The sequence below is a fragment of the Stomoxys calcitrans genome, chromosome 3, assembly GCF_963082655.1.
Source record: "Stomoxys calcitrans chromosome 3, idStoCalc2.1, whole genome shotgun sequence".
NCBI classification, from domain to species: Eukaryota; Metazoa; Arthropoda; class Insecta; order Diptera; family Muscidae; genus Stomoxys; species Stomoxys calcitrans.
Genome location: NC_081554.1, coordinates 11,366,410 through 11,393,473, shown reverse-complemented (window position 1 = coordinate 11,393,473; position 27,064 = coordinate 11,366,410). Strand labels below are relative to the sequence as shown.

The 27,064-nt window shown below is 33.7% G+C and overlaps 4 protein-coding genes across 5 annotated transcripts in view; all 4 read right to left on the bottom strand.

Annotated features, from left to right (window-relative positions):
• Positions 1 to 169: 169 nt before the first annotated feature.
• On the bottom strand, positions 170 to 3,895 carry LOC106086805 (RUS family member 1). The gene is made up of 7 exons (XM_013251620.2): positions 3,092 to 3,895; positions 2,836 to 3,018; positions 1,639 to 1,938; positions 1,425 to 1,575; positions 1,205 to 1,361; positions 815 to 1,148; positions 170 to 751 (listed from the first exon to the last, which is right to left on the bottom strand). The coding sequence occupies exons 1-7, from the start codon at positions 3,156 to 3,158 to the stop codon at positions 690 to 692; spliced, it is 1,254 nt and encodes a 417-aa protein (XP_013107074.1). The 5' UTR covers positions 3,159 to 3,895; the 3' UTR covers positions 170 to 689.
• A 2,650-nt stretch (positions 3,896 to 6,545) lies between these two features.
• LOC106086968 (uncharacterized) lies at positions 6,546 to 8,851 on the bottom strand. The gene is given in 5 exon segments (XM_013251816.2): positions 6,546 to 6,664; positions 6,910 to 7,089; positions 7,165 to 7,307; positions 7,710 to 7,876; positions 8,637 to 8,851. Coding segments are annotated over 5 exon segments (702 nt in total). The 5' UTR covers positions 8,751 to 8,851; the 3' UTR covers positions 6,546 to 6,566.
• A 4,113-nt stretch (positions 8,852 to 12,964) lies between these two features.
• On the bottom strand, positions 12,965 to 14,251 carry LOC106086999 (venom allergen 5-like). The gene is made up of 5 exons (XM_013251867.2): positions 14,051 to 14,251; positions 13,691 to 13,975; positions 13,510 to 13,634; positions 13,346 to 13,447; positions 12,965 to 13,262 (listed from the first exon to the last, which is right to left on the bottom strand). Exons 1-5 carry the CDS (start codon positions 14,189 to 14,191, stop codon positions 13,064 to 13,066), a joined length of 852 nt encoding a protein of 283 aa, XP_013107321.2. The 5' UTR covers positions 14,192 to 14,251; the 3' UTR covers positions 12,965 to 13,063.
• Positions 14,252 to 17,219: 2,968 nt separating this feature from the next.
• The window catches only part of LOC106087213 (protein pinocchio), a 108,363-nt gene continuing 98,518 nt past the window's right edge, over positions 17,220 to 27,064 (bottom strand). Inside the window, exons 1-4 of one of the 2 annotated variants that reach the window (XM_013252196.2) lie at positions 26,041 to 26,609; positions 19,875 to 19,938; positions 18,756 to 19,005; positions 17,220 to 18,676 (exon numbers count right to left, since the gene is read on the bottom strand). In XM_013252196.2, coding sequence (XP_013107650.1) covers positions 18,446 to 18,676; positions 18,756 to 19,005; positions 19,875 to 19,930 — 537 coding nt within the window. In that variant the 5' untranslated portion in view covers positions 19,931 to 19,938; positions 26,041 to 26,609 and the 3' untranslated portion in view covers positions 17,220 to 18,445. Of the gene's footprint in view, positions 18,677 to 18,755; positions 19,006 to 19,874; positions 19,939 to 26,040; positions 26,610 to 27,064 lie in introns of those variants that run through there. The other variant, XM_013252189.2, reaches the window with a different exon arrangement.

Here is a 27,064-nt window from a genome sequence, read left to right as displayed (position 1 = left end):
GACAAGGCGAGTTATTGGCACCTTTAAATAAACAATGGACATAAGGTTTCCGTGGGGTTCGGTCCTTTGGATCAGAACGAGCTTACTCACCTACAGAAGCTTGACGAGGATCACCACTTCCACATGAAAATGTGGCTACGAAAACAAAAACAATCAAAACGTTTTAAAATACACCGTAAAATGGGGGCAAAGATATGCCACACATTAGCATCTTTTCAATATATTTAATATGTAATTAGGAACGAACACATCATAGCTGCTATGAACACTAATGGAATGAGTTAATATAATTATCTCAAAATCTGGTAACCCAAATACCTTAAATTCATGCATTAAGATTTTATATTTTCTTTGAAAATAGGAAAGTTATTTACATAACAAAAGATATATCAAAAATTCGAAGGGAATATATACAATTTATCTAAAAGTTGTGAGATTTTTCAAAATATTTTTAAATTCGTTACAAATATAGGCTAGTGTTAGCTTCTAGTTCGAGACCCTTCTACATTAGATGAACAAAAACTAATGTCTGTACTACAATATAACAAAAAAACATAATTTGCTAATTTGACAAAAATTCAAAAAGTATTCAAACAATAATATCAACTTGATTCCTTAATTAAAAACTACTAAATCTAATTCCTCAATGATAATGTTACCTTTAGTGTAAAAAACTTTCCAAAGGCATCTTAAGCCTTCCAATTTAAACGGTACTCATCAACATTTAGTAAATGTTGAGATGTTACCCAACCTAAAATGAAAAAGGAAAAACATATTTTCTCTTCACCTTTTGTTAGTGGTATATTGTACTCACCTTCTTGTTGAGCAAGATTATAAAATTCTTGCCATTTAGTTTGAATGTCCCAATATTTCTCTTTTATTTGATTGCGATCTTGCAAATAAGATACCGCAAAGAAATAGGCCTTTAGCACATCTTGAGGTATGGTATTGAAATGAAAATAGACACCCAGAAATTTTTTACTTTCGGCGATAATGAAATGTTCATGGGGATCAAAAGAAGAGACTATATTATCAACAATATGACTGTGTTGATATTCATCCACAAGATTTTTAATGGATAAACCCAGGCGTATGTTAAGAGACACAGAGACAGTCTGGCCCACAGTAACACGCTCCAACTTATTGACCTGTTAATGAGAGTTTAATGGCATTTTTATTTTGTGGAATAACCCACCCTACTCACCTGGTGAGGCGTCAACATTCTACCCGATCTAAAGAATTCTTCCAAAGCAATTAGATATCTGGATTCATTAAATGTTCGCAAACAAATTGCTTTTACGGCTTTTAAATTGGCATACAGATGTAATAAAACCACTACCGAAAATACCCCATATAAAACTCTAAGGAGCACATTAGAAGACTTTAATGGATATTAATGGTTTATTTGGTTTTTTTGTACATACCCTTGGGTTTTAATGGCGCTCAATAAATATAAGCCCACAAATGAAGCAATTAAATTGACACAAGTCTCCTGGGAACAATCCTTCGAATTGACGTCGGCCAAATTGCCACGCAAAGCATGGTGTTGGGTTAATGCTGCTCGTGTTGCCCCTCCTTAATGTGAAACATGTGTTTTTTTATGAGTAAGTATTTGTTTTCAGGTAGGAATCATCTTACCTGCTACTCCAACAATTGCTTTTAAAACCGTAGTTCCACATAAAATTTGTGTACTTAAATGAGGATGCTTTGGAAGCACATATATTTCTATACCCATGGCTAAGTCATTGAGAAGGTCTGCTCGCAATCGCCATTTTTTGCTATCGATGTCCAATTGGGCACCTTTCCACCATGAAAATATTATACGTCCCAAATGCCCACTGCCCTCTTTCAATATCCATGCTACGGTAGCCGAATAGGCGTTTATATTTTCATTACCCACACCCAGACCTTTGAGAATGGCATGCGTACACAGGGTTCCTGGAAGTAGATTAGCGAGATTTAATTACATTAACTTAAAATCCTCTGTAAATGGTAAGAGATGTGACAGGCTTATGTTAAGATTGAATAATAGACTAGGTTCTGTTCGATACTACAGAATCGGTTTTGGGTGGATTACCAGAACACTTAACACTGGCCGATGAAAGACTTTGACGAGTTGGCGTGCATGCAGCAAACTCACGATCATGGTTTTGTGTTGATTCTTCGTATGGTGTTACAAAGGCCGACGAATCACAAATAATCATAATCACTGTCGGATTGGAAAACATGAATGCAAACGATTTCTACAAATATTTGAGGAAACTGTGGAAAAGAAAAGTATAGAGCATATCGTTTCACGCGGGGCAAGCCAAGAGAATTTAACTATAGCTTCACATCTCTTTGCAATCTCATGGCAGCCGGACGGCGTACCGGATTGACACGATGGAGTCCTTCGTCTGCAATGAATGCCGCCCCAGTGCACAACTCACTGCTACAACAACCTCTTTGAAGACTTGTCTTATTAACGACTGACAAACTTTGTACATTATTAAACTTCCGAAAGCGAAATTTTTGATTTAATGACAGGACGAATTGGAAGCATCTTTTTTTTCTTCTTTATGTGGTATCATGTGGGAGGTTCTGAATGCAGACAGCCACTAGAACCTAATGCCAACTGCTCTTTTATATAAACAAAAACTGAATCTAGCAAATTTTATAACTTTCAGAAGCACAAGAATCCAATTCGTAGTTCCGACAAATCCAAGCCCAATATTATGAAAGAAGCACAAGTTTCTTGCCTTAACATTAAAAAATTCAAATGATTGTGCAATAGAGTTGTTAGTTAGTTATTCTGGATAGTTTAGATTAGTAAGTTATTCAATGAGATATGCTTACCACATATTGTACTACAAAAGGCCTGAATCGTATCCCAAATCTGATAAGAGGCATAATCGTCGCTCACACTGTCCGGATAACCTTTTGGCAGAAATATTTGTTGAAATAGCCGATACAGGAAGAATTTCTCGTGTATAACCAATTTGTCGCTTTTCAGTGGCACACGCACTATGGATTTTTGCTCTAAACAAATGAGGAAATTCAGCAAATTACCAATTGATATCAATGTGTTTTAATGATGGTGGCTCTAACTTACCTGCCGGAGTAACATAGATTATCTCTTCACCTCTAGTGCCGTATTGCTCACGAAAATGTATTCTCATGTTTACTTTTAATTTTGTTGGGTTAAATAATAGTTCGGATAACTTCTTCGAAATTCGTTTCGATTACTATCATAAATCAGTTCTTGAGTGTCGCGTTGCGACAAAATGAAACTCTTTTTTGCTACTGTTTCCAATATTTAGCTAGTCGTGGCAAAGTTTAGCAAAAGTATTTTTATTGTTGCTTCTTTATTTCAGAGCGTTTTCTTGCCCCTCCCTCGTACTTTAGGTTTATTTATCTATCGCGCCATTGCCACCAACAACATAACTAGTTGGGCCGTCAACAAAAACAAAAATAATTAACAAATACGAGTCCTCTCTGTTTACGCCTTCTTTGACCTTTAATCGATGTTGTTTTGGTTGCCAAATGGATAGATGGATTTCTAATTTTGGTAATTATCCTTATATTTTTGGCTCATTTGTGTGGTTTTGCCGTAATTTACAACACCCCCTTAGCAACCAAAAATTCCACACATTAAGCTTTTGTATTGGTTTGTGTGTACATGTAGTCCTTTTGTGTGTTTGTGTTAATGTCCTTGCTCACTCTCTCTGTCACATAATCCTTACATATTCTAATAGAAAAATCACAATATTTTGAGTATGAGTTTGGTTTTTTCTTAATTGACTTGTAGTTGGAGTTGGTGCTTAAATATGTACACTTAATAAAGTTGTATAAATTTTAAAATATTAAATTGAATAAATTTTAACTTCGGTTAAATTTTCACTTGTTTACTTGTTTCACTTCCACTTTGTTTTGTTGGCAAAGATAGGGACTAATCGACTACTTGATTATTCGATTTTTTGTGTAAACAAACTGAAGTCGACTTTTAGCAGGAAAAAATTTTCATTATATAACATGGCTCCACAATTAAAAGTTGTCTCATTTATTTTTTCTCCTCCAATTTACCAACTACCCATGACATAATTAACAGGTTATGAGGTAAACAGCTGAGTAAAATTTTTTATCGCAAACTGCACTATCTGTCAACAGGTTTTGGTTGGGTGTGTGTGTGTATTATAGTTAAGAACCAACTCACACAAACAACGAAAAATGGCGCGAACTAATTACATACAGAGTTGCACTAATCACTAATTTTGGCAGATAGTGCACTAAATATTTTGTTGTTGGGCAACTGTGAATGAAAATATCTTGCAACTACCCATGGCGAAACAATTAAAGGTGGTCTCATTTGTACAACAACCACAAATAAAATGGTGCAATCCGCCATTTTGCCATCAGGCTGACATCTGTTTGTTTGCTATGAAGTGATAACGCCGTTTACCAACCTGCAACAAAAACAATAGAGGTATTTCTGCAAATGGCCACATTTTTGCGTAAAACATATGATGACAATCCTGACAACAGATGTCCTCCATAATGGCTGGTGATATGTTCGTTTTTCACCGTTAAAAACCCCTTTTTATGCTTTTTTTAAACATTACAAAAAACAATGATAAGATAACAAATTTATTAACATTTTGCCATAAGTAATGAGGGAATGTGCTACTGAATGAAAACAGTAAGTTTCTCTGCTTCAAAATCTATCATAAAAAAAATCGGTGAAAAATATCGCGAAAAGTCTTAAGTCTGCACTGGTAATTTATCCAGAACTTCGTTGTCCTTGATAGATGTCATTTTCATACAACTTTTCTTGCACTGCACAATATAGTACTAAAATAAAACACAGCTATTGTTGTACAAATGAGAAAACCTCTAAATAATTCAGCCATGCCTACTTGGCGAAACAATTAAAGGTGTCCTCATATGTACAACAATCAGAGAATATGAGAGAAAGAAGACAACAACAAAGAGAACGCAAAATAAAATCTGATATCTTAATACTGTCAAACCTTGCCGGCTGTTAACAGATGTTTTCGTGAGACCACCTTTTTAAATCCGCCTTGGACGTCACCTTGTAATTCCATCCTGATATTTACTGTGTTTTTTTAGTACAGGATAGACAAGCCGTGAAAAAAAACGCAAAAATGTTTCCAGTGCAAATCTGTTTGTTTGGGTTGAAGTGGTAACGCCGTTTTCCAACTTGGTTAGGTATTATTGGGTTGCCCAAAAAGTAATTACGGATTTTTCATATAGTCGGCGTTGACAAATTTTTTCACAGCTTGTGACTCTGTAATTGCATTCTTTCTTTTGTCAGTTATCAGCTGTTACTTTTAGCTTGCTTTAGAAAAAAGTGTAAAAAAAGTATATTTGATTAAAGTTCATTCTAAGTTTTATTAAAAATGCATTTATTGTACTTTCTTTTAAAAAATCCGCAATTACTTTTTGGGCAAGCCAATATTTTATTTTACCATTAACAATAGAGGTATTTCTACCATAATTAGCAAATTGCATAACTTCAAATGTCAAAGTGAGGTTAGAAATAAACTTTGTTTTACAACTTATATTCTTCTAATGTTTTTTATATTTGTATTTCGTCATTGTTACACTGTTTTGTTGCTTATGTGTGGAATATCGGATTAAATAAAACATCGTTTAAATATTTTAGAAAAAATAAACACAGCTGTGTTAACATACATTTGAATTATTGCAAATTTAGAGTTATTGCAAAATCAAAACCGGCAATACCAAAGAAGATTGAAATAACGTAAACGTCAAGCATAAAGAGTCGGTAACTATTTTTTTTTTTTTCAAAGCAAGCAGCTCTGCCAGGATTCACTGAATAAGGTTAAGCCAAGCGATCAGCCGATATACTTTTTTTTTTAATATTTGGCAGTACTTGGCATTGAAGATGTCAACTTGTTCTCTTTTTACATTCATTCTTTGTTTACGTTTTCTCCTATATGATGACAGTTTCAATCGTCAGATTTGACATCCTTAATGATGTTTATGGGGCCTATCCACTTTGTGTTTTGCATGTGACCTAACCTTCTATTAGTGAATCCTGCAGCTCTGCCGAAAATATTAAAAAAATCACATTTACATGAAAAAGAAAATAAATAAAAGAAATCTCTCTTTCTCTTTACTTTGGAATCTACGGCTGCCGAAACCCGTGCATTACGCCATAGTTTGTTTCATAGGAAAAGAAATAATGCATATTTAGAAAATGCAAACAGCGCAAACTGCATGCCATTGGGAGCAGAATTCTGCTTGCGGCATGTTCTTAGATAATTCTAATTTATCAAGTGCCAACAGCCATTCTAGTTCAAATTCTTTTTCTATATATAATTTATCTATTCAATAGTTTCAAGTGTTGCCACTATAATATTTTTTGCCATTTTCCTCACTTTAAGTGGAGTATTACTTTTCCGCCTATTTTTAGCTAACGTGTCAGCTACGTTTTTTTTATATGGAGTTCGATAGCATTCCGCTTTAAAAGCTGAACAAAATACCCTGCTTTACATTGGTAATAAAAAACAAAAACAATCATATTATAATACTAATTTCTTAATTTATTTATATTTTGGGCGAGAAATACAGCAAAAAAGGCGGTTGCGTTTCACATGAGCTGTTTCTTTACATGGTAGGTATGATAAAGATTTCCCTTCATCTGAAAAAAATGTAAACATATTTATGTAAAAAGGAATGCCTTATAATGTTTTTGGGAAAATTGTTGTTTTTTGCTGTTAATTCATTGAATTCGGCTGTTTTCTCAACTCACTAAAATCAGCTGATTTTTATGTATCAAGTGAACAGCTTTCGTGTGGTTATAAAACAAACGGGGGGTTTTCGTTCGAATGATAAAGGTTAATCTCATAAATTTTATCTGTTTCTTAATAATTATTTTTTACCTACCTCCTATTAATCCTTGTGGCTGGGGGATATATGATTCTACTTCGGCTATTAATGATTCGATGACGTTAACAGAATTTTCAATATTACACAGTTCCTCTTGCCTGAAATCGGGATTTATTTGTTTGCACAATAGTAATTGACCAAGAACGTTACCGAAATTTGTAGGTCGAGAACGATTTTCTAAGAAAAAGGAAACCCGTTATAATTTCTCTACATGAATAACTATTACAATTAAATTTGTAAATTACAAATTACCATGAAGTTTACTCATGTCCATCGGCATTACTTGAATTAACCGATAGCTCTAAATAAGTTCCCTTGAAAAAATTTGCATCAAATTATAAAGGGACACTAAATGTGAATTATCGTGTAAACTACAGCCGTCATCGTCACTGGCACTGAAAGTAAAAAAAAAAATAATGTTGGCTTTTACGCATTTTAAATTGAAGAGGGAAGTGGACTAGAAGTGTTGAAAGAATGGAGCGCACATACCAACCCCATATTCAGCAAGATATATTCATTAATATGTAGTGTCAGTTGCCCAACAACAAAATATTGAGCACACTATCTGTCAAAAGCAGTGATTAGTGAAACTCTGATTTGAGTATGTTACTAGTTCGCGCCATTTTTCGTTGTTTGTGTGTGTGTGTGGTTCTTAACTACAATATACACACACACACAACCAAAACTCCTTGACAGATAATATACTTCGCGAGAAAAAATTTTACTCATCTGTTTACGGCACACTACCTGGTATTTATGTCATGATATTCAGTACAGAACGCATATTTATACTTTACCTTTTGACCAAATCAGTCATCACATCCACAGCATGTCTGCATTCATCCACACATATATGACGATATTTACGAATTTTTTCGCGTAACTCTGGGTTATCCTTGGATTGACCTACATGTATTAACATATCCCGAAATAAGGCCACATGAGCGTTTATATCTAAAATTAGCTGTATAAGAAAAGTCATTAAATGCCAAAAATATTTTTTTGTAAACTTCAGGAACATTTTCTACAAATCCAACCATGAATTAAGCTGAGTATTCTGTTCTCCTTTTCATGTGAAATGCTGTCAAACTCCATATAAAAAAAACGTCGGCGAAACGCTGGAGGAAAATAGGTGAAAAAGTAGTACTCTGTTTATAGTGAGGAAAACGGCAAAAAGAAATTTTAGTGACAACGCTTGACATCATTGTCGGCATCATTTTTGTTTTATTGGTTTCAATGGTTCGTTTTTTCTTTCTGTTATTTTACTTATTTGCGAAAAAAATAATTAAATCATAAATGCAGATAAAAAACGTATTTTGGTATGAAAATAAAAACAAAGCATAACTGTCAAATTCCGCTCGCGGAACAATTAAAGATTTCCGTGACTATTCCGAAAGCAAAATAGAATATCAACCCTTACATGAAACATAAAAATATTCATCTAGTTTGGACCCTAAAGAAGTTGCAATAAGTTTTCCGAAATCTACTATGCATATTGTTTCAAGAATCTCCACGTTTGAAGAATGACGTCAACGGAAGAAATGTGTAACATTTAATTGTACTATTGGTTGTTGAAAAAAACCGTCGGAGCCTTCTCGTATATCAATCATTATTCTTCGACTCAAGTTATATCACTATGGCAAGGCACTTCCTGCTTTTGCCGAATCCAAAAGATGATTTAGAAATTGGTCCTGACTTCCATACATTCATCGAAATTCATCAACCTTTTGAGGATTTTTTGATTGTAAAAATATATTTGACATATAAATTGAGAGGCGATGGGCTATCACTGCCGAATTTCGATAGTGTTCATAAGGAAACCCGTTCACATAGGCCATTTTTGGAAAGAAAATAGACGATTTTTAATGAAATAACAAAATCCGCCAAAATGATGTTCAACTCAGCACTAGACACAAAACACTGAACTCTTGCTCTCTGACAGTGGTCATGCTAAGCAACGAATGGACCACTTTTTGTTGACTTAAATTTAAAATAACGAACATGTTGTGTTTTATGCTTTTTATGCTACGGAAGAAGGGTGTATTCATAGAATACAAATCTCACTTCTTTTTGAATTTTTCTTCTTACTATGGCTCTTAATGGTGGAATGTATGTAGGTAAGTGTATGGCCGCACGTAATTACGCCTACAAAGCGAAGGATAGGCTTCACCTGCTGTTTTGTTTTTTCAATAGCTTTGAATAACTGACAATGAGTAAACATTGGTGGACATAATGGAACATTTTGAATACATAATTGTTCTATGGATTTCAAAGGAACTTATTTTAAGTATGTAGAAGGACAAGCTAACATAGATTATTAGGGTAGAAAGTATCATTGCATAAAGCACTCATTGACATGAACAACAAGTAAAATGCGATTAACGTTCGCCAAACCAGATTTAAGGACCAACCGTCATGGATTTTTTTAAACAAATTTTTCGAACATATTCCTGGTTAGGATCATATTCAATGCTTTCTATTCTAAAGTGTTGTTATTCAAAACACTTTGAGTAGCATTTCTGATACACCATGTATCTTCATCATCGCCCTTTGTCACTGCCTATCACAACTGCATACTGCATATACACTCACAAATGCCTGCAGGCAAGCCCAAGAGCGACATGGTATGCAATAACAGCGACATGTAGCTGACGATTTGTTTGATTTGTTGCCATGGGCTATTTCATACGTTAGTGAGTGAGGAATATGGATTGCATATTGCAAAAACTAATTAAATGATGGAGAAATACATTTTAAACATTTAAGTGAAGAATAAAATGGTTTTTATTCTAAGGCTGTGTGTCGAATGGTAGCAAAGTTGTAGGGATAGTAAAAATATGACGTTAAGTGTGGTGAATAATTTTTTGAGTAGCCCAGGGGCTAGTAAGATTTTTGACAGCATAGCAAATTTTGAAGTTTCACTGAGCAAAGTCCCATGTCAGTAATTGCAAATTCATTTGCATTTTCGTAACCAACGGCATAACTTAGCCGCCTACATTGTGGGTAGACGTCACTAAATTTAAACGACTTATTTGGCATAAAATAAATAAAATTATGGTTTATTATCATTGGCAACGGGATTCTGAAAAGTGGTTATTTGACATTAATGGGCAAAAGTACAGTTTTGCGTTTGTAGTTCATTGAAATGATGGCGCCGCCGTTTAGTGATTTTTCTGTAACGGCGTCAATAGTTTGTGTAACTGGCATGAGTTTCGTTCATCATTTTCAAGATATATTCATTTACAGGTAGAGGCAGTAGCCCAACAACCAAATATTGAGTGCACTATCTGTCAAAATCAGTGATTAGTGCAACTTTGATTTTGTGTCTGTAACTAGTTCGCGCCATTTTTCATTGTTTGTGTGTTATGGTTCTTGACAATAATACACACACACAATCAAAACTCGGTGACAGATAGAGCACTTCGCGAGAAAAAATTGTACTCAGCTGTTTACGGTACACTACCTGGTAATTATGTCATGATCATTTTCATGTAAACAATAGAAAAAAAATAGAAGTAAATTTGCATTTGCATTCATTTCGTGAAGAAGCATATGACAATTCTTACCAAATCCGGAAAGAAATATGTTCGACAAGTCTGAGGGAATTTGTTTTTTTTTGTCTTCATCCAGGATTCACTGAATAAGGTTAAGCCAAGCGATCAGCCGATATACTTTTTTTTTAATATTTGGCAGTACTTGGCATTGAGGATGTCAACTTGTTCTCTTTTTACATTCATTCTTTGTTTACGTTTTCTCCTATATGATGACATTTTCAATCGTCAGATTTGACATCCTTAATGATGTTTATGGGGCCTATCCACTTTGTGTTTTTGCATGTGACCCAGGATTCACTGAATAAGGTTAAGCCAAGCGATCAGCCGATATACTTTTTTTTTAATATTTGGCAGTACTTGGCATTGAGGATGTCAACTTGTTCTCTTTTTACATTCATTCTTTGTTTACGTTTTCTCCTATATGATGACATTTTCAATCGTCAGATTTGACATCCTTAATGGTGTTTATGGGGCCTATCCACTTTGTGTTTTGCATGTGACCTAACCTTCTATTAGTGAATCCTGCATGTGACCTAACCTTCTATTAGTGAATCCTGGTCTTCATCTGACATTTAAGAACGAAATCGTTACGATTTCTGTATGGAGTGTCGGAGGAATGTTTTGTTTGGTTCATTTTAATTTTTGTATAGCAACACGTGTGTGGAATGTACACAAGTGGTAGAGGGGGAATATTTTGTTTTTCTGTAATTGCTTGTGGTGCCGTGGAATTTTCGTTTCTTTTTTGGATCAGTTGTAAGACATTCGTTAAGAAATCGGACCGATTCGTCACCAAAATCGTACGCATTTTGTAAGACATCCGTCGAGAACATCGGTCTGAAATCTTCTACGAATTTGGTACCAATTCGGTGCGACGTAAAATTTCCCATCCGAATTTCCCTGGAATTTTACTCCCACATCTGTCCGATATCGGTGGCGTCAAATATATCAGACTTCCCTCAGCCGTGTCGTTCTGGCAACATGACAACCACTTAAGGCGCTATGACACGGCATGTAGATGTCTTATGACATGTAATTTTTTGTATTCACATGTATTTGAAAATGTTTGTCAAAATTAACATACGATTCAACATTTTTGCTATGACACCTGTTTGTTATTTTCGTACGACATAACCTAAAAATTTTAGCAAAATCTGATTTTTTATGAGTAATAATTGTTTAAGTTGTAAGATAGCGGGTTAAATCATAAATTTGTGAAAACAATTTAATTTGGGATTGCTTTCATTCGATTAACAAAAAAACAGCTAATTTCTTAATGTTTTTTTTCAGAACGAATAGAGCACGCTCTAATCGAAAAAAAATTACATGTGCTATTTTAAAAATTGATTTTCACATGTTATTTTCGTTTGTATCACATGACATGTACAATCAATATGTGCTAAATTTGACAAGTCATAAGATAACTACTTGCCGTGTAATAGCGCCTTAAGTGGTTGTCATGTTGCCAAAACGACACGGCTGAGGGAAATATGATCTATTTTCCGCCATGTCATACCGATATCGGACCGATGTTGGAGTAAAATTCCAGGGAAATTCGGAAGGGAAATTTTACGTCGCATCGAATTGGTACCGAATTCGTAGAAAATTTCGGACCGATGTTCTTGAAGGAAACCGAAATCGGAATATTTGATCAGCTGGGTAGTTCAAATAGATCAAAAACTCGCACACATTCTACATCAATATGGACCATAATATAGTACCATAAATACCCCAAAATTGTTTTTTTAACAGCAATTTGCAGTACCATAAAAATCCTTAATTACAAAATAGGTATAAAGGTTTTTTGATGCCTTTACCCATTTTGTCAAATATTCGTTTGACCCTATCAGGTTAACAAATTGTTTGGGGTTTTCCTTTTCACTTACACCCTTATTTAGGAAAAAATTCTGTAATATCCATTTAAAAATTTTTCGACGAAAGAAAATTTTTCTTAAAATTTTAACAAATCCAGGATTCACTAATAGAAGGTCACATGCAAAAAAAAAGTGGATAGGCCCCATTAAGGATGTCAAATCTGCCGATTGAAAATGTCATCATATAGTAGAAAACGTAAACAAAGAATGAATGTAAACAGAGAACAAGTTGACATTCTCAATGCCAAGTACTGCCAAAAATTAAAAAAACATATTGGCTGATCGCTTGGTTTAACCTTATTAAGTGAATCCTGTAACAAATCTTTAAATACAAACATTATTCCATTCGATATCATGGCGAAAGAATTAAAGGTGGTCTCATTTATACAACAACCACAGATCATGTGCAATCCGCCATTTTGCCACCAAGCTGATCGACGTCTGCGTATATGATCAGAGAATTTGCAAAGAAAATAACAACAAAGAGAATGCAAACAAAAATCTGGCATCTAAATACCGTCAAACTTGGCCAGCTGTTCGCTTGACCTTGTTATTTAAATCCGCCTTGATTCAATATGGAGAAAACAAAATAGTTGTAAAAAAAATCTCAAATCACAAAATCAACAATTATTACCAACCAAGAACAATAAATTTTATTTTAAAATAAAAAATTTAAATTCTATTATTAAGGACTGAATTCTTGTTAATGTTACCCCAAATTGTGTTTTATGGCATTTTTTCGGGATAAAAAATCTCCCCAGAATTAGCACAAAGATTCTCATATTTAGAGCTTTTGCCCACGCGCCAATCGGAACATTGCGAAGCTGATTGCTTGGGGTCAGTTTTATAAATATAACTATACAATAGATTAGTGCCATCATAATTGCAAGCCAAATAATAACACCAGGGATAGATTTTGTCATTTCTATTGATGAAGGAAAAATAAAGAGATTATATTAAAAAATAATAATAATTGTTGTTTTTATAAACAGAAAAACAAATGCCTACGGTGGTCCCTTGCAGTTCAAGCCAATTGATATGGCACATCCCAGACGTGAGGTGCGATCATTCACCATCGCAGTAAAATGCCCAACACGAGCCTTTTTAATTCTATGCAGAGGAAAAAATTCATTGATATTGGATTTTGAATAGGAAGAATAGAAATAGCTTACTCAGCATTATAATTAGCGGCCATGGCAATGGGATCGGGCACTAGATCTTTTTCCATATACATATCAAACAATGAGCTATTCAACATCTCCAAAACAGGCACATTATAGGGGGTACCTTTCCAACCCTAAACAAAAAGTCGTTTTGTATTTCACTTTAAAAGTCAACTCTTAAAAACCCTACCAAATTTTGTCCTGCATAATGAAATCGTTGAGTATTGCGGCATATGTCATGGCCCATACGAGTTTGTGCCGTGTGTACATGGGCCACATACATCAGCTCATTGTCCCATATTAATTCACGCATACGAGATGCTTTGGGAAACTTAACCACCGTTGTTCCATTTCTAATCTCTTCGCCACCAGCCACCCGATTCCTATAGTCATTGTGTATATGAAGGAAAATTCCCTTAATATTCTTGGTCATTGGCACATGACCCAGAAATTCATTTGATATCATGCTGACTTTCTATAAAGCAATGAAAAGCAACAGAGTCAGACAGAGAAGGGGATCATGACGTTTGTAATTCCAGATTTCACTTACGTTATCAAACGCCTTGGTAGGGTCACACACCGTGTGAATTAATGGCGAGGGACATATTTTAGCGTGGATTTCTGGTTTGCAAAATTCCCAGAAATTCAGCGAATGAAATAAACAAACCAATGTTAATGCGAATAAAAACATTGCGTCAAAAAAGTGTTGTAAAATTTATAAGCTTGTAAATTGAAAAGAAATTATTATTGGTTTGCTATGAAGTTTACTTACACTCACAAAAAAAACATGCAGAAATTGTTTGTTTTTTGTGCGTAATTAAATTGATATCTTGTAGGAGCTGAATTTTTGCCTGTCGGGAAGTGGATTTATTTTAGTAGGATATTAAAAAGACCACACGATAGACTCAAACACCGTTTGTTATTGAATAGTTCGGATAGGTTATAGGTGTACGGATACCAGATAGCGTCATCTTGCAAGGTCGTATCAATTTCGTAGGAATTTTAAACTCCGACTTTGAACGTACATGGCTATCGACAGCGGCTTTGTAGTTGGCAAAATGGGAAATGAGAAGTAAAAATCAAGAGATCAATTTATTTAGAAGCAATATCAGTTGAAAGGACAATGGGATGAAATAGCGCCCTCTACAGGCGCAATGTGTCTTATGGGATACACTCAGTGTCGGATCGCTTATTTTTGTTCAATTTTGCAAAAAAATTAAGTTTGCCGATAGCATCGATAGGAAAAATATTAATCGATATTCAGACAAAATAAAATATCGAAATTTTGCCAGCTCTACCTTGTGCTTCGGCAACGGATGACTCAACCGTCAGCCCCATTTTGGTTTTTTGAATCTGGCAACACCTAATTAGTTGTCAAAAGCAGCTTAGTACAAGATACCGTTATTTTAGAGATATGACAAAAGTGGCACGTGCACGAACGTGAAAAAATAATAAAAAAAAGCCTCACACATCAATTTGTCACAGAACAGTTTTTTTTACATGTATGAAAGAGGCGAAAAATGGATGCACCTGAAGTACAAGTTTTTACCAAATTTGCTTTCCAATAGAGACGATCAAGCTATGAAACTTTTATTAGCAATTATGAAGGTTGAAATAGCCATTAACAACCCTGTCAGTAAGCGGGCGGCAAGAAAAGCTCTTCGAAAAAAAGGTTTGTGTAACCACAAAATTTGAACTGTAGACGACTGGAAAAAGAATTGTATAGTCAGACGAAACAAAAATTAATCGCGTTCAATTGGTTTTACTGTCACCGCCCACATGAAAAGTTGCCACAACACCAAGTTAAGCAAATAATGAAACATGCAGTTGGCAGCTTGTTGGTTGGGGATGTTTTCCTTGATGGCGAAAAATATTAAATGACCAGTTCAAAGCCCAGACTTTACTCTAAAAACGGTTGCAATGCTGTTAGTGTGCTCCAAAAAAAAAAAAAAAAAATTAAGTGAACTTTGGCTTCAATATTCAAAGCCAGCATATTGAGGAATTAGTCAAAGGATTTGAACAAAATAAAAAATTGGACATTGGCTTTTTTTACATAGCATACACTAAGAGTGTTCGCGTATACACAAATTTTTGAAAATTTTCACAAATTGTTACTAGAGGTCGTTCGCGTTTGGACTTTATTATTTACCAGAAGATAGCGGGAAAGTGTGAGAGAGCATGTAAATTTCTGACTTTTGTAATTGAGAGCTTGCAAATTTCTACTGAAGTTTTTTTCCAGCAGAAATTTGCAGTATGGAACAGCTGTTTTAAGAAAACCAGCTGTTTAATTCAAATAAATAGTAAAAGAGAGTGAAGACTGTTCTTATACTATGTTTCTCTGAAAATTACTCGTTTTTCCTTTACAATTTATAAGGGCTAAACGTTAACTCGTTTGCCACAGAAACGAGTCATTCAAAGTAGTGAGCCCATGGCGAATCATTTAAAGGTGGTCTCATTTGTACAACAACCACGAATCATATGGTGCAATCCGCCATCTTGCCATCAAGCTGCTCGTCGTTTTGCCAACACACGCAAACAAATTTGTGTGCGTGTGTGTATACGTGTGCGTACATGACCAGAAAATATGCAAGAAAGAAGATAACAACAAAGAGAATGTAAACAAATATCTGACATCTTAATACTGTCAAACCTGGCCGGCTGCTAACAGCTGCTCCCGTTAGACCACATTATTAAATCCGCCTTGATGTGAGCCCAAAAAAATGCCTAAATTGTGCTAAATGAACACAGCCCTGAATAATGTCAAAAAATAAAAATAGAATTTTTCCAAACAAAAAAAAAATACGGATAAAGCAAGTAAAAAATCTTAACAACATGGCATCATAACATTTACGTAGGAGTGTGAAAAATGTTATTTTTAAAACATCTCAACTAGTGTGAACGGTTACGATGTTATTCAAAGCGGCATAATCAAAACGAGTCAATGTAGACATGGCATTATTCTCCTGCAAATTTTTGCTGGAAAAGTACGCTTGTGAATATGGGCATTAATATTGATACTTACGACCCAGACCACTAACTTGTATTTCTTTTCGTCACTCGATTCTTTCGTCAATTCATTGAAAACAGCTGTTTTTTTATAAAAGCATCTGTTTTCAATGAATTTGCGAACGAATCGAGAAACAAAAAGAAAAACAAAGGTAGTGGTCTAGGCCGTTAGCTTTTCCTTTATGTATATCCACATGTGTCGCCATTGTATTTTAGAATAGAGCAAGAATATGACATTATAATTAGCCTTCAAGTCTTAGGGGGATGTTTCAACAGCCGAAAAACCACCACAGGAGAACTTGTAGACCAATATGTGACATATGGGACTTAAATAAAAATAAGGGCCGAGTACGAATCTAACATTCAATTTTTGGTTCCAAAAATCTGCGGCCCCATTCCAAAAAGGATAATATTGGACACAAATGAAGTGTATTTGACAGTAGAATTTGAATCTCAATTTGTTCAAGTATATAAAGATAGCTCCATCCATAAAACCATAGGAGCGTTATATGTATGTATGGATGTATCTACGGAGTAGGACAATATAGGACTTAAATAAAAAAGCTTGAAGTTAAGAATAATCTTCAGGTGGAAATCGAATCAATCACACTTCAAGTCTTATGCTACTTCACTGAAATTTGATTTGAAACATTGAACGGATTCAACTCAGCGGACCGGTGTTCATTACGCACTGTATAAATAAAACTCCCACATTTCATATATTTTATGTGTGATTTATTTAAAAAAAATATTTTAATTGTATGGATGAAATCACAAAAGACGACTGTAAATAAATCAAATTAACAGATTTTTCTTTTTCTAAATGTATATATTTTCCTTTAAGTATGTAGGTAGTACAATAATATAAAAAAAGAATTCTTGATTTTCACAGAAAATCAAATTAAAAATATTTGCAATTTCTTTTTTGAGCTTTTCTTTTGTTGTAGGTTTTCTAAATTAAGTACACAATTCGGATTTTTAATTCAAATTTGAGCATATGTGAAGTTCATTTATGAAAGTTTTTTTTGGAAAGGAAACAAATAGGGCGTATGTGTGAGTGTAACCAATATTTTTCTCTCACTAGAGATACAATAAAGTTGTTGTTATTTCTATAGAATTAGGTTTTTTTTTTCTTTTCACGATTTTTTCTTCTATATAAAACATAAATACATATACATACATACATACATATAGGTACGCGTATTTCTTTTCTCCTAAATTTTCATCATATGCCTGTCTGTATACTCTATACACAACTCTATACATATAAAGATATATTTATCAATATAATTGGTTTTTTTCATTTTTAATTTAATATCATACAACTTAAAGCAATAGTCTTTTTTCACTTATAGTTTAAATTTCGTTTAGTGGAGCAGTCAGTCAGTCAATGCAGGCCTGTATATAATCGGTTTGTTTCTCTTTTTTTTCTTTGTAAACAAGCGACTAGTTCATTTTGTTTCAGATATTATTTCCCTTAGTAACTGTGGCACAATTACAAAGCTGTAATGATTCTCAACTAAACCGCACTTAAATCTTAAGGGGGGAAGATAGATGGGAGTTTGTAGGGTAGGGGCGAGGATCAGGTTTTTTGAGAGGGCTCACTTAAATAATAAGATTTTCTTAACTTTAACAAAATATTACAAAATCATAATGGGTATCTGCTGTTTTGTGCTGCTACTTAAGTAAAAAATCACTTGGAGAACCATTTCGCCATCTTTGCAATCAAGATGGGTAGGAATTTTTCCTCTGGGCAGCAGAGGCGGCCTCAGTAAAGAGGAGTTTGAAGTATAAACGGTAAACACCATATAATCCATACTTAAGCTGAATGAAGTTATTCTTGATGACATGTATTTGCAGGAGAATGTTGATGATTGGTGGGGATGGTGGTGTGGTGGTGTTGATGCTGCTGATGTTTAAGTTGCTTAAATTATTGTAATCATATGTGATTTCCTGACGCCGTTGCTGAGGCGGACAGCTGTTCCAGGCGGGCACACAACTCGGTGGCTAAACGCATTTGTGTGGCGGCTGCAGCAGCACAGGACGCGGCATTAGGATTGCAGGCATTGGTAATGGTGGCTGTAGCTGAAGTAGGGGCATTAAAATGCATAGCAGCTTCAGGGTAAGTGGGACACACACCAAGCCAACGGGCCTTACCACAGGCATGCGACTGCAATGAAAACAAAGAATATGGAAAATATTATTAGTAATCATTGACAAAGTAGATTTCTTTGTTTTTAGTAACTTACCATGGTGAAATCACGTTTCCATTGCACACCACACAGGCCATCGCACAAGGGGCAGGGGCGTTCGACACTATAGCCACCGCACTCACTGCAATCTAATGACACATGATCATCGGTCCAGGATACGCCACAGGTAAAGCAAGATCCCATATGTTGTCTCAATTCTTCAATGGTTAAGACATTATCCATGGAGATTTCCAAGGGGCTGCCGACTAAATCAGACAATGATGACGACATGCTTATACTGCTGCGACTGTAATTATCAATGGAAAGAAAAGGAAAATTAGTTTTATTCACACTTTTGATAGGTGTAAATAGACCCCATGACACGCTTAACCAGATTCAATATTGCGAAAGATTTACAATGGACTTGCGTTCAAAGCAACGGCCTTTGAATGACGTCAAATTAATAAAATATTATCACTAAACTATTGTTTTTGTTGTTTTAGACCTTTGTGTTTTGATTTGAAAACCGCAATTTCATCACGTTGAATGAAATGAGTGCAAAACCACCATAATATATGGCGGAAAAAGGGGCGTAGAGTTTGGGATTTTCTTATCATAAAATTATAGGCTATTCTAAATCTCTTCACGTCATTACGAGTTGGGGAATATTTAAGAAATGATAAGCTTTAAAGAATGTGTTTTGATAGGGCTGCACATGAAATTGTCTTTCATGGAAATGCTGAAGTAAATATTTCAAAGTAAAATCGAATTTAAAATTCCTAAACAACTTGACCTTTGTCTTTAAAAAAAAAATTAATTGACATCACTCATTTCCACGAGAACAACGGTATGTTAACACCCTCACTAAAGTTGGCAACATTGGTAAATTATACAGCTTTGTAAATTTGGGGAGCAAAAAATAAAGTTTGCAACCTCTCATTAACATCAATGACAATATATGTGACCTTTTCTTCCTTCATGCTCTTGCATGTGCAAAAATTGAACAAAAAACAAATTAAAAACCATATCAATATATTAAGTGTAATCAGTCAATAAATCTTAATGATATGACTAACGCTGTTCGCAATATTGACTCAATTTAACGACACATTGGGGTTAGATAAAATAAATGGTTAATTAGGTTTAATAAGGCTGAAGCTCTTATCAATAACATACCCCAATGGACTGCAGATATCGGTGAATTGTGGACCATGTACACTAGCTAAAGACATTGTTGTGGCTGCAAGTAAAAAGAAATAAAAAGAAAATAATTAATGATAAAAATAACAAACAAAAAGAAGTAGTAGATATCAAAACAAGAGCAAAAAAAAAAAACTTGAATACCCGGAAGATAATGCAACGCATAACAAATTTTGTATACTCTAAACATTACATAATTATAAATAATGTAAAGAAATAGAATTATTTTAATGTAGATTTAAAAATAATCCCCCTCCCTACAGCAACCGGTTCTATGATTCATGATCATACCTTTGATTCAATGGCCAAAAATTCACAAGAAATATTTTAAAAAAATCGAAGGGGATTTCTTAATGCCAAGCCAATAATATACACTCACAATGAATGTATATCTTGTGACAAGCACACTATACCTCAGAAATTGGCAGCTCGTAATGTAAATTCGGTAAATGAGTGAACAAAATTTCAATGATCTGTACAAAAACGGTTTGAACTGGTTAAAGCCAGCCAGCCATATACAACAGTACGAGCAGCGGGCCCGGTCCGTATGTGTTTGTGTGTATATGAGTATAAACTATCGGCACATTAACAAAAATCTTTTTATATATTGTCTCTGAACATGGCAATTTAAAGAAATAAAATAATCATTTTATATGCAAATCATGATTTTACACAAAATAAGCCAAGAAAAGTTTGCATTTGAATTCTGGTGTAAACCATAAATGGAAAACATTTAAATGTTAATTTTTTTGTGTTTGGTTATTCTAAGATCTTCCTGAAAGCAAAAAATATAATTGGGTTTGTGTAATACATGGGTGAATGATCTAGATCGTTTGTGATTTTAATAAAGAGACGATTGAATGCCGCCCCAGTAACAAATAATTGATAGCGCCTTGGTTTTAAAAATTGTGGAGATCATATATTCAATCCCCACTAGAAGCTTTGCGCAGTGTATACTGTGTTCGTAAATCATGGAAGGATTGTTGGTAATTCACTCATTTAAATTAGGTCGCAACATAAATGCCAGCCACTTAATATCATGAGATTATACCACATGTTTTATAAATTTTCCTTACCAAATTTAAATGTTCTTTTTAAAGTATTACACATACGTATGATATATTTAATATAAATATGTAAGCATGTAAGGCTTTGTTTAATATCTTGCATAATGCAATGACCCCTTTTGTATGGATCATTATGATGATATTAAGGGAACATATAACATCTAAAATTGTGTTGTGTTCTAATTGTTTGGCTTTTGTTTGAGTTAATACAAGAGTCAAGATAATGTTTTCAATATTAACGAGTCTTATCGAAGAACAAATTCATTTATTAACAAATATGGCTATTCATAACAGCAGGGCGCTTTCATAGTTTATTGAAACAAAAAAAAAAACGCTTAAAACAGAACCTACAAACATGAAACATAACTGTGTGTTTTAAAGCACACATATAAATATTCAATAGACGAGATAGTTAGACATAACATCCATCCATACACATGTATGTAGATATGTTTTTAGTAGGTATTTCTCTGGCAATAAAGAATGTGGTAAAAACCAGATTTCATTTGTTAATTGTGGTTACTTTTTGTACTTATGATATGAACGAGACGAGTGCCACAATGCATACAAGCATTGGGGAAGCCAGCGAGAAAAAATGGAGGGAAGGGAGGGTGCAAAACACACATACAACAAACACTTACTCAGCAATTGGTGAGTAAGTAGTTTTAGTGTAAGAGCAATACAATACAACAAAAGCACTTGTACTTGTCGCAATAACTAGATGAGTTGTTATTGTGCTTTTGTGCAAATGTAAAATTGTACTCCGTATTCATTAGTAGTTTAGAAATAAAGCTATATTTAGCATTATATATCCACATACTCATATCAATGACTAGTTATATGGTAGATAGGTCGGTCGGTCGATCGGACGTTCGTAACGTTGTGTGATTCACAAACGTGCCACTTTGCAAATGTTGTAAAAATTCTTAAATGTCTTTGTGTTAGATACGAATCAGATCAACTCATATGTGCACATATATAATCACAAATGCATATGGCGGCACATATTCATACATATTCTCAAGCGTTTTGCTATAAAGTAAAAATAGAAATAATGTGTTATTAAGAAACACTATTCTCGTTTTTCTGCTTTTGCCATATTGCTTGGTTAGAAGGCAATAGTAAAAAAATATTGTTCAGGGCCAATAGTTGTTGAGTGCATGTTTAAGAAACATTTATTTGTGGCAAGTGTAAGTAGTTGAGTTTTGTGTGAAAAAGCAAATCCGACCATGTAATTGTGAATGTATGAATAAAAAAAGATAGAAACAACAATTTTTTGAATTCAGAATACTATCCAAAACCTTCTAATTGGTTTTTATTAAATCGCTTACTTTCTCATAACAAATCCACGCTTTTTTATTAGGTAGATTAAAGTGGTACTTTATGATAATGGAACCTCACAACTTAGTATCAATCTAAGCCAGCCATAGCTGGCAATTATAGTTGCTATGCCCTGCATGTGTGATCAATTTATAAAATAAGTGAATATTGTGGAATGTTTGCAATCCAACACCTTACTTTCATTTTATATAAACCAATTAATATGCCTGGCCATAATAAATGATTGCATTTCTATTTATATTGGGGGCATGCATGCATATGTGGACAAATCCTATAAAATTTCTAAACTTTTAACTCATTTGAAAAGCATTTGAATGTATCTGACACACAAAAGATATTTTTACATCATGAATCAGATGTAGGAAATATGGAAATGCATACAGATTTTTTTTTATTCCAAGAGAGAGAGAGAAAATAAATATGAATAAAAGTACACTAGTGAATAACTTTTTGGTGTGTACTTGAATTATAGAAAAATTACCATTAACAATGAGGAAAAGTTGCGAGCTCAAGTTGGATAAATTTTATAGAAATTTATAATGAGTAACCCATCATTTATGCAAATGCTTGTAGAACTCAATGCAGTTGTTATTAGCTTTGCCATAATGCATTCCAATTATAATTTTAAATTTTAACATGCCTATAGACCGTATTCCACACAAAATGTACACAGTTCACTTTATAACAAATGCTGAGGGTTTAAAGTGCGCGATAGCGTCGGCGGCCTGTGTATATTTGTTCGCAATTTATATGGATTTGATTGATTATCAAATTAAAATACTTATAAATAAAAAAAATAATATACCTATAATCATTTTGCCTAGTATGTAGTAGGTAGCATCAGAGTTTTAATGAATGAATGAATGATTGTAAGCAATAGTAGTAACAATTTAACAACTACGACGCAAGAATATAGATCTATCTAAAGGTAATGGAAAGTCATCACGCGATTTTGCTTACTCCCATTGTATAATGAAAACGTAGTGTCGGTATGAGAGAAAAAGCTGCACATATTATATCACATGTATTGTACATTGGAGCAACAACCGTATATAATCCCAAGGGAAAAGTATTTGCGATGTTAAGCAACACAATTGGCGGGAAGTTAAATAAACAATGTTAAACCAATTATAAAAATAAAGCACTTCAGAGTTTACATATAAGATTGAAGAGAAATTCAGTTATTAAAATTTATTAGCAGAAATCTATTTTTATTATTTTCCTATACTATTAAATCCCTTATTCTTTGTTCTCGCTACAACACATAAATGCATTTAAAATCTATTATAATTGCATTTGACATTAAGAGTAACGGGTTTCATCATTCAGAGTTGTACTTCATTATTGCTGTTGTTTGGCTACTGCAGGTAATTGTCAACTCTGTGTTATTTCATATACCCTTCCCCCTTACGATTAACCTAACCTGTCAAAACAACAATATATGTAATTGAAAAAAAAAACTAAATAAATTGGTACCAAGAGAGCAAGCAATGTTTGTTGTTTTCCTTCTACATGACAAACCGGTGAAAAAAAATTATTTCAAGGCTGTCGCTGCCGTCGTTACAAACAATGTGTAGTTATAAAACAATACAAAAAAATTATGTTCATATAACAAAACATGTCTGGCAACAAAAATGTAGGTTTAACTAACTAACTATGTCTAAAGAGTGAATGGCCGTGATGGCCGATGATAAATGAAATCAATTAAATAAATAGATATTATATAAGGAAATAAAGCAAATACAAAAAATATCAACGTATTAAGGTGTCACATAAAAACCCAAACACTAATAAGTAGTTGATAAATTTATAAATAAGTAAATGGGCAGGCGGATGCAATTGATTTATATTATGATAACAACAACAAGCTACTTTAATCTTAATGTCAATTTTTTTATTTCAAAATTATTTTTTATTTAAAATATATTAGGTAAGGTTAGAATGGAAAAGGGTGCGGATATTAATCCGCCCAATGCCACTATGGACATACACTAAAGGTAGTAATCGACATGTTAGACGCTCTAAATACTTAAAAGTAACCTTTAAAAACAATTAAGTCAGGAATTCCGTGCTGCTACAAAATCCCTATAATTGTTTTGCCTACGCCGCCCCTTAGTTAGTTTAAGTCTGGTATTGTGTCCCCACCTAAGTGCCGTGGTCTGTTAGCCGCGAAAGCCGGTCATTGACATAGGAAATACTCCAACGTCTCATCGTCTTCCCTTCATGCTGTCACTTGCTGCACCTACTTCCCATTAGTGAACTCGTAGTCCTATGTACCCTGTTATGATACCGAACTAACCTCCAGCTTACATACTTTCACTAATAGCCTCGTCTTTTCACAGTTATTAATTAATTAAAATATATTTATTTTTGCTATAAATATTTTTATGTTATGTTATTGTTGGAAAACCTACCTTTAATTCGTATCTTATATGTTGTTTTTCTTTATTTTACATATCATACTTTAAATTCATACTTGGATTCCTCTATTACAACTCCATTCATGTTTTATGCCACCATAGTTTCAGAATACCCCATTAATTCGCCCACTACATCTCTGTAATTTCAAACTACCGTTAAATGTGTCAAATGGGGATTGTTATGTTTACGTTTGATTACCATAAATATATAGCCTTGCCACATTCTAAAAATATTTCTATTTTCTATGTGTAATTGAACTGCTTGGCGATTTGTTGTAAAGACCATTGAGAGAAAGAGTATAGTTGCTCAAATTTAAGAGAGCATGTATCACAGCTGTATCGGTTGTTGTTTTTAAGTTATTGAAAATAATAACAAACATTTGAAAAATAAAACAAACTCTATAACCTCTATATGTGAGTGATAGTTCAGGTAGAAATTCAAGTTTTTAAGGCGCATTTGTAATCGTTTTGATATTCTGCCGCATGATTCTTAAAACACATGCTATGCCTTTTGATGTTTACTTTCTCTTACTATCATTTAAATCAAATGATGTTAGAGCGTTAAAGGTATTTGAAAGTGGGGAAGAGAATTCCATTATGTTTTTTCTGGTAACATTTTATTTAAAATCTTTCAAAATCTTGTCACATGTTTTTTTTAACTAGCCAATAAGTTGAACTAACACACTATACAGTAGTGGTTTCCGTCTGGTATTGTTGTTTTTGCTTTTTATGATATGTTTATCCATAGCAATAAAACAGCATTGTCATTTCATCGTTTTCTAGATTTTTTTGTTTTGTTTTAATTTGGGCTTGCCATTTTGGTAATGTTTATTTTTTTTAATGCAAATAATGAAACACAAATTTATTCCAAAAGCATTTTCTCGATATTTCTGCTGTTGATTCTAATTAATTTTGTATACTTTAGGCATAAGAACATTTACCAATAGGGTTGTAATTGAGTAGGTCAAGAATAAATTAAGTCAAAATAGAATATCTTAATTTAAGAATTTTAAATTTCGCTATATTTGCATGACCTAAACTTGCCAGTGACTCCTTCATTTATATTGAAACAATGGAATAATTATCAATAGACTTGCAATTGAAATCAAAATTATAATAATATATATTTTTTTAATGTTGAAATTTTTTTTATTATTTTTAACAATTTTTTAAGGAAACCTTACACTATTTTAATTGTTTGTGGTTTGATTCTGCTTTTTTGCTTTCCACCTTAATTTTAACCTCAATTTTACCTTAAAATAATCTTAATTCGATTATTTTGAAGTTAAAAAAATACGTTTTGGTAAAACTTACGTTTTTTGTTGTTGTCTGTTTGTTGTGAAATATAATCCAAATACTTGTTGTAGATGATGAACTACTTAAAGTTGATGCTGGTATTGCTTATTAACTTTTAAGTCTTTTAAAACTTTTTAAAGATTTAAAATTTCTTCTTTTTTGTTTTTTATTGTTTGGTTGAACCTTTGCAAAGTTTTTTAAAATAATACGAGTTTGCATTAAATGTACTATTTCAAAATCGTTCTCAAAAATGTCACTTTCTTTGTTTAGATTTTTATGAGAAAAAGTCTCTTTTCTGGTTCAATTCAAAACACTTGATCTAAATAAACCACTATTGATTTCCTTTACGTTCACTTTCTATTTTTTCCTTTTTTAAATGCAGAACAGAGAGTTGTAGCGCAATTGCATAAAGATCAATCGATCGTTACAACGACTTTTTTCAGCGTTTTTACTTTTGTAACTTTTCTTTGTAGATGGGTAGAGTTGATAGATATCTTTTGTTTGGTTTTGGGTTCCGCACTGCACTGCTAGGTTATACTTTCCAGGAGATTGTGACAGCCACGACTAAACTCAAATAACTGAAACCACACTAAGCGAAACAACGACTTTTATGAGCTTCTCACAATGGCAGCAGCGGTCGTTCGATGAGCAGCAGGCAGGCAGGCAACAGCGGCGTTTCCCATTTGCAATTTTATTTGCTTGTATGGGTATGATACGATGAGATTTACGTACGTTGGCCGTTGTATCGAGAGCGGGAAAGACTATTCGCTATCTCTTCTTGTTGGCCGTTAAAACTGTGTTAGGGTATAATAAGCAGGCTGAGGCATGCAGACAGGCTAGCGGGGTACCCTCACTTGGTTGTTGAGTGTTTCGTTTTGTGATTTGTTTTTTTTTTCTTTTTTGCTTTGTTATAAAACACAATCAGTGTATAATTTAAAACAGTATTAGTGAGAGCATGTATTAGTTACTCTTTCCAATATACAAATGCAAGCGGAGGGCTTGTGAGGCGCGAAGAGCTTGTTTGGTTTGGATTTTTGTTTTT

Coding starts and splice junctions, on each gene's coding strand:
- LOC106086999 (XM_013251867.2), bottom strand. CDS start 14,191: ATGTTTTTATTCGCATTAACATTGGTTTGTTTATTTCATTCGCTGAAT. Junction 13,635..13,690: donor ATTATGCAGGACAAAATTTG/GTAGGGTTTTTA, acceptor CTTTTTGTTTAG/GGTTGGAAAGGTACCCCCTA. Junction 13,448..13,509: donor GCCGCTAATTATAATGCTGA/GTAAGCTATTTC, acceptor TCCTCTGCATAG/AATTAAAAAGGCTCGTGTTG.
- LOC106086805 (XM_013251620.2), bottom strand. CDS start 3,158: ATGAGAATACATTTTCGTGAGCAATACGGCACTAGAGGTGAAGAGATA. Junction 3,019..3,091: donor AATCTATGTTACTCCGGCAG/GTAAGTTAGAGC, acceptor TCATTTGTTTAG/AGCAAAAATCCATAGTGCGT. Junction 752..814: donor TAATCTTGCTCAACAAGAAG/GTGAGTACAATA, acceptor TTTTCATTTTAG/GTTGGGTAACATCTCAACAT.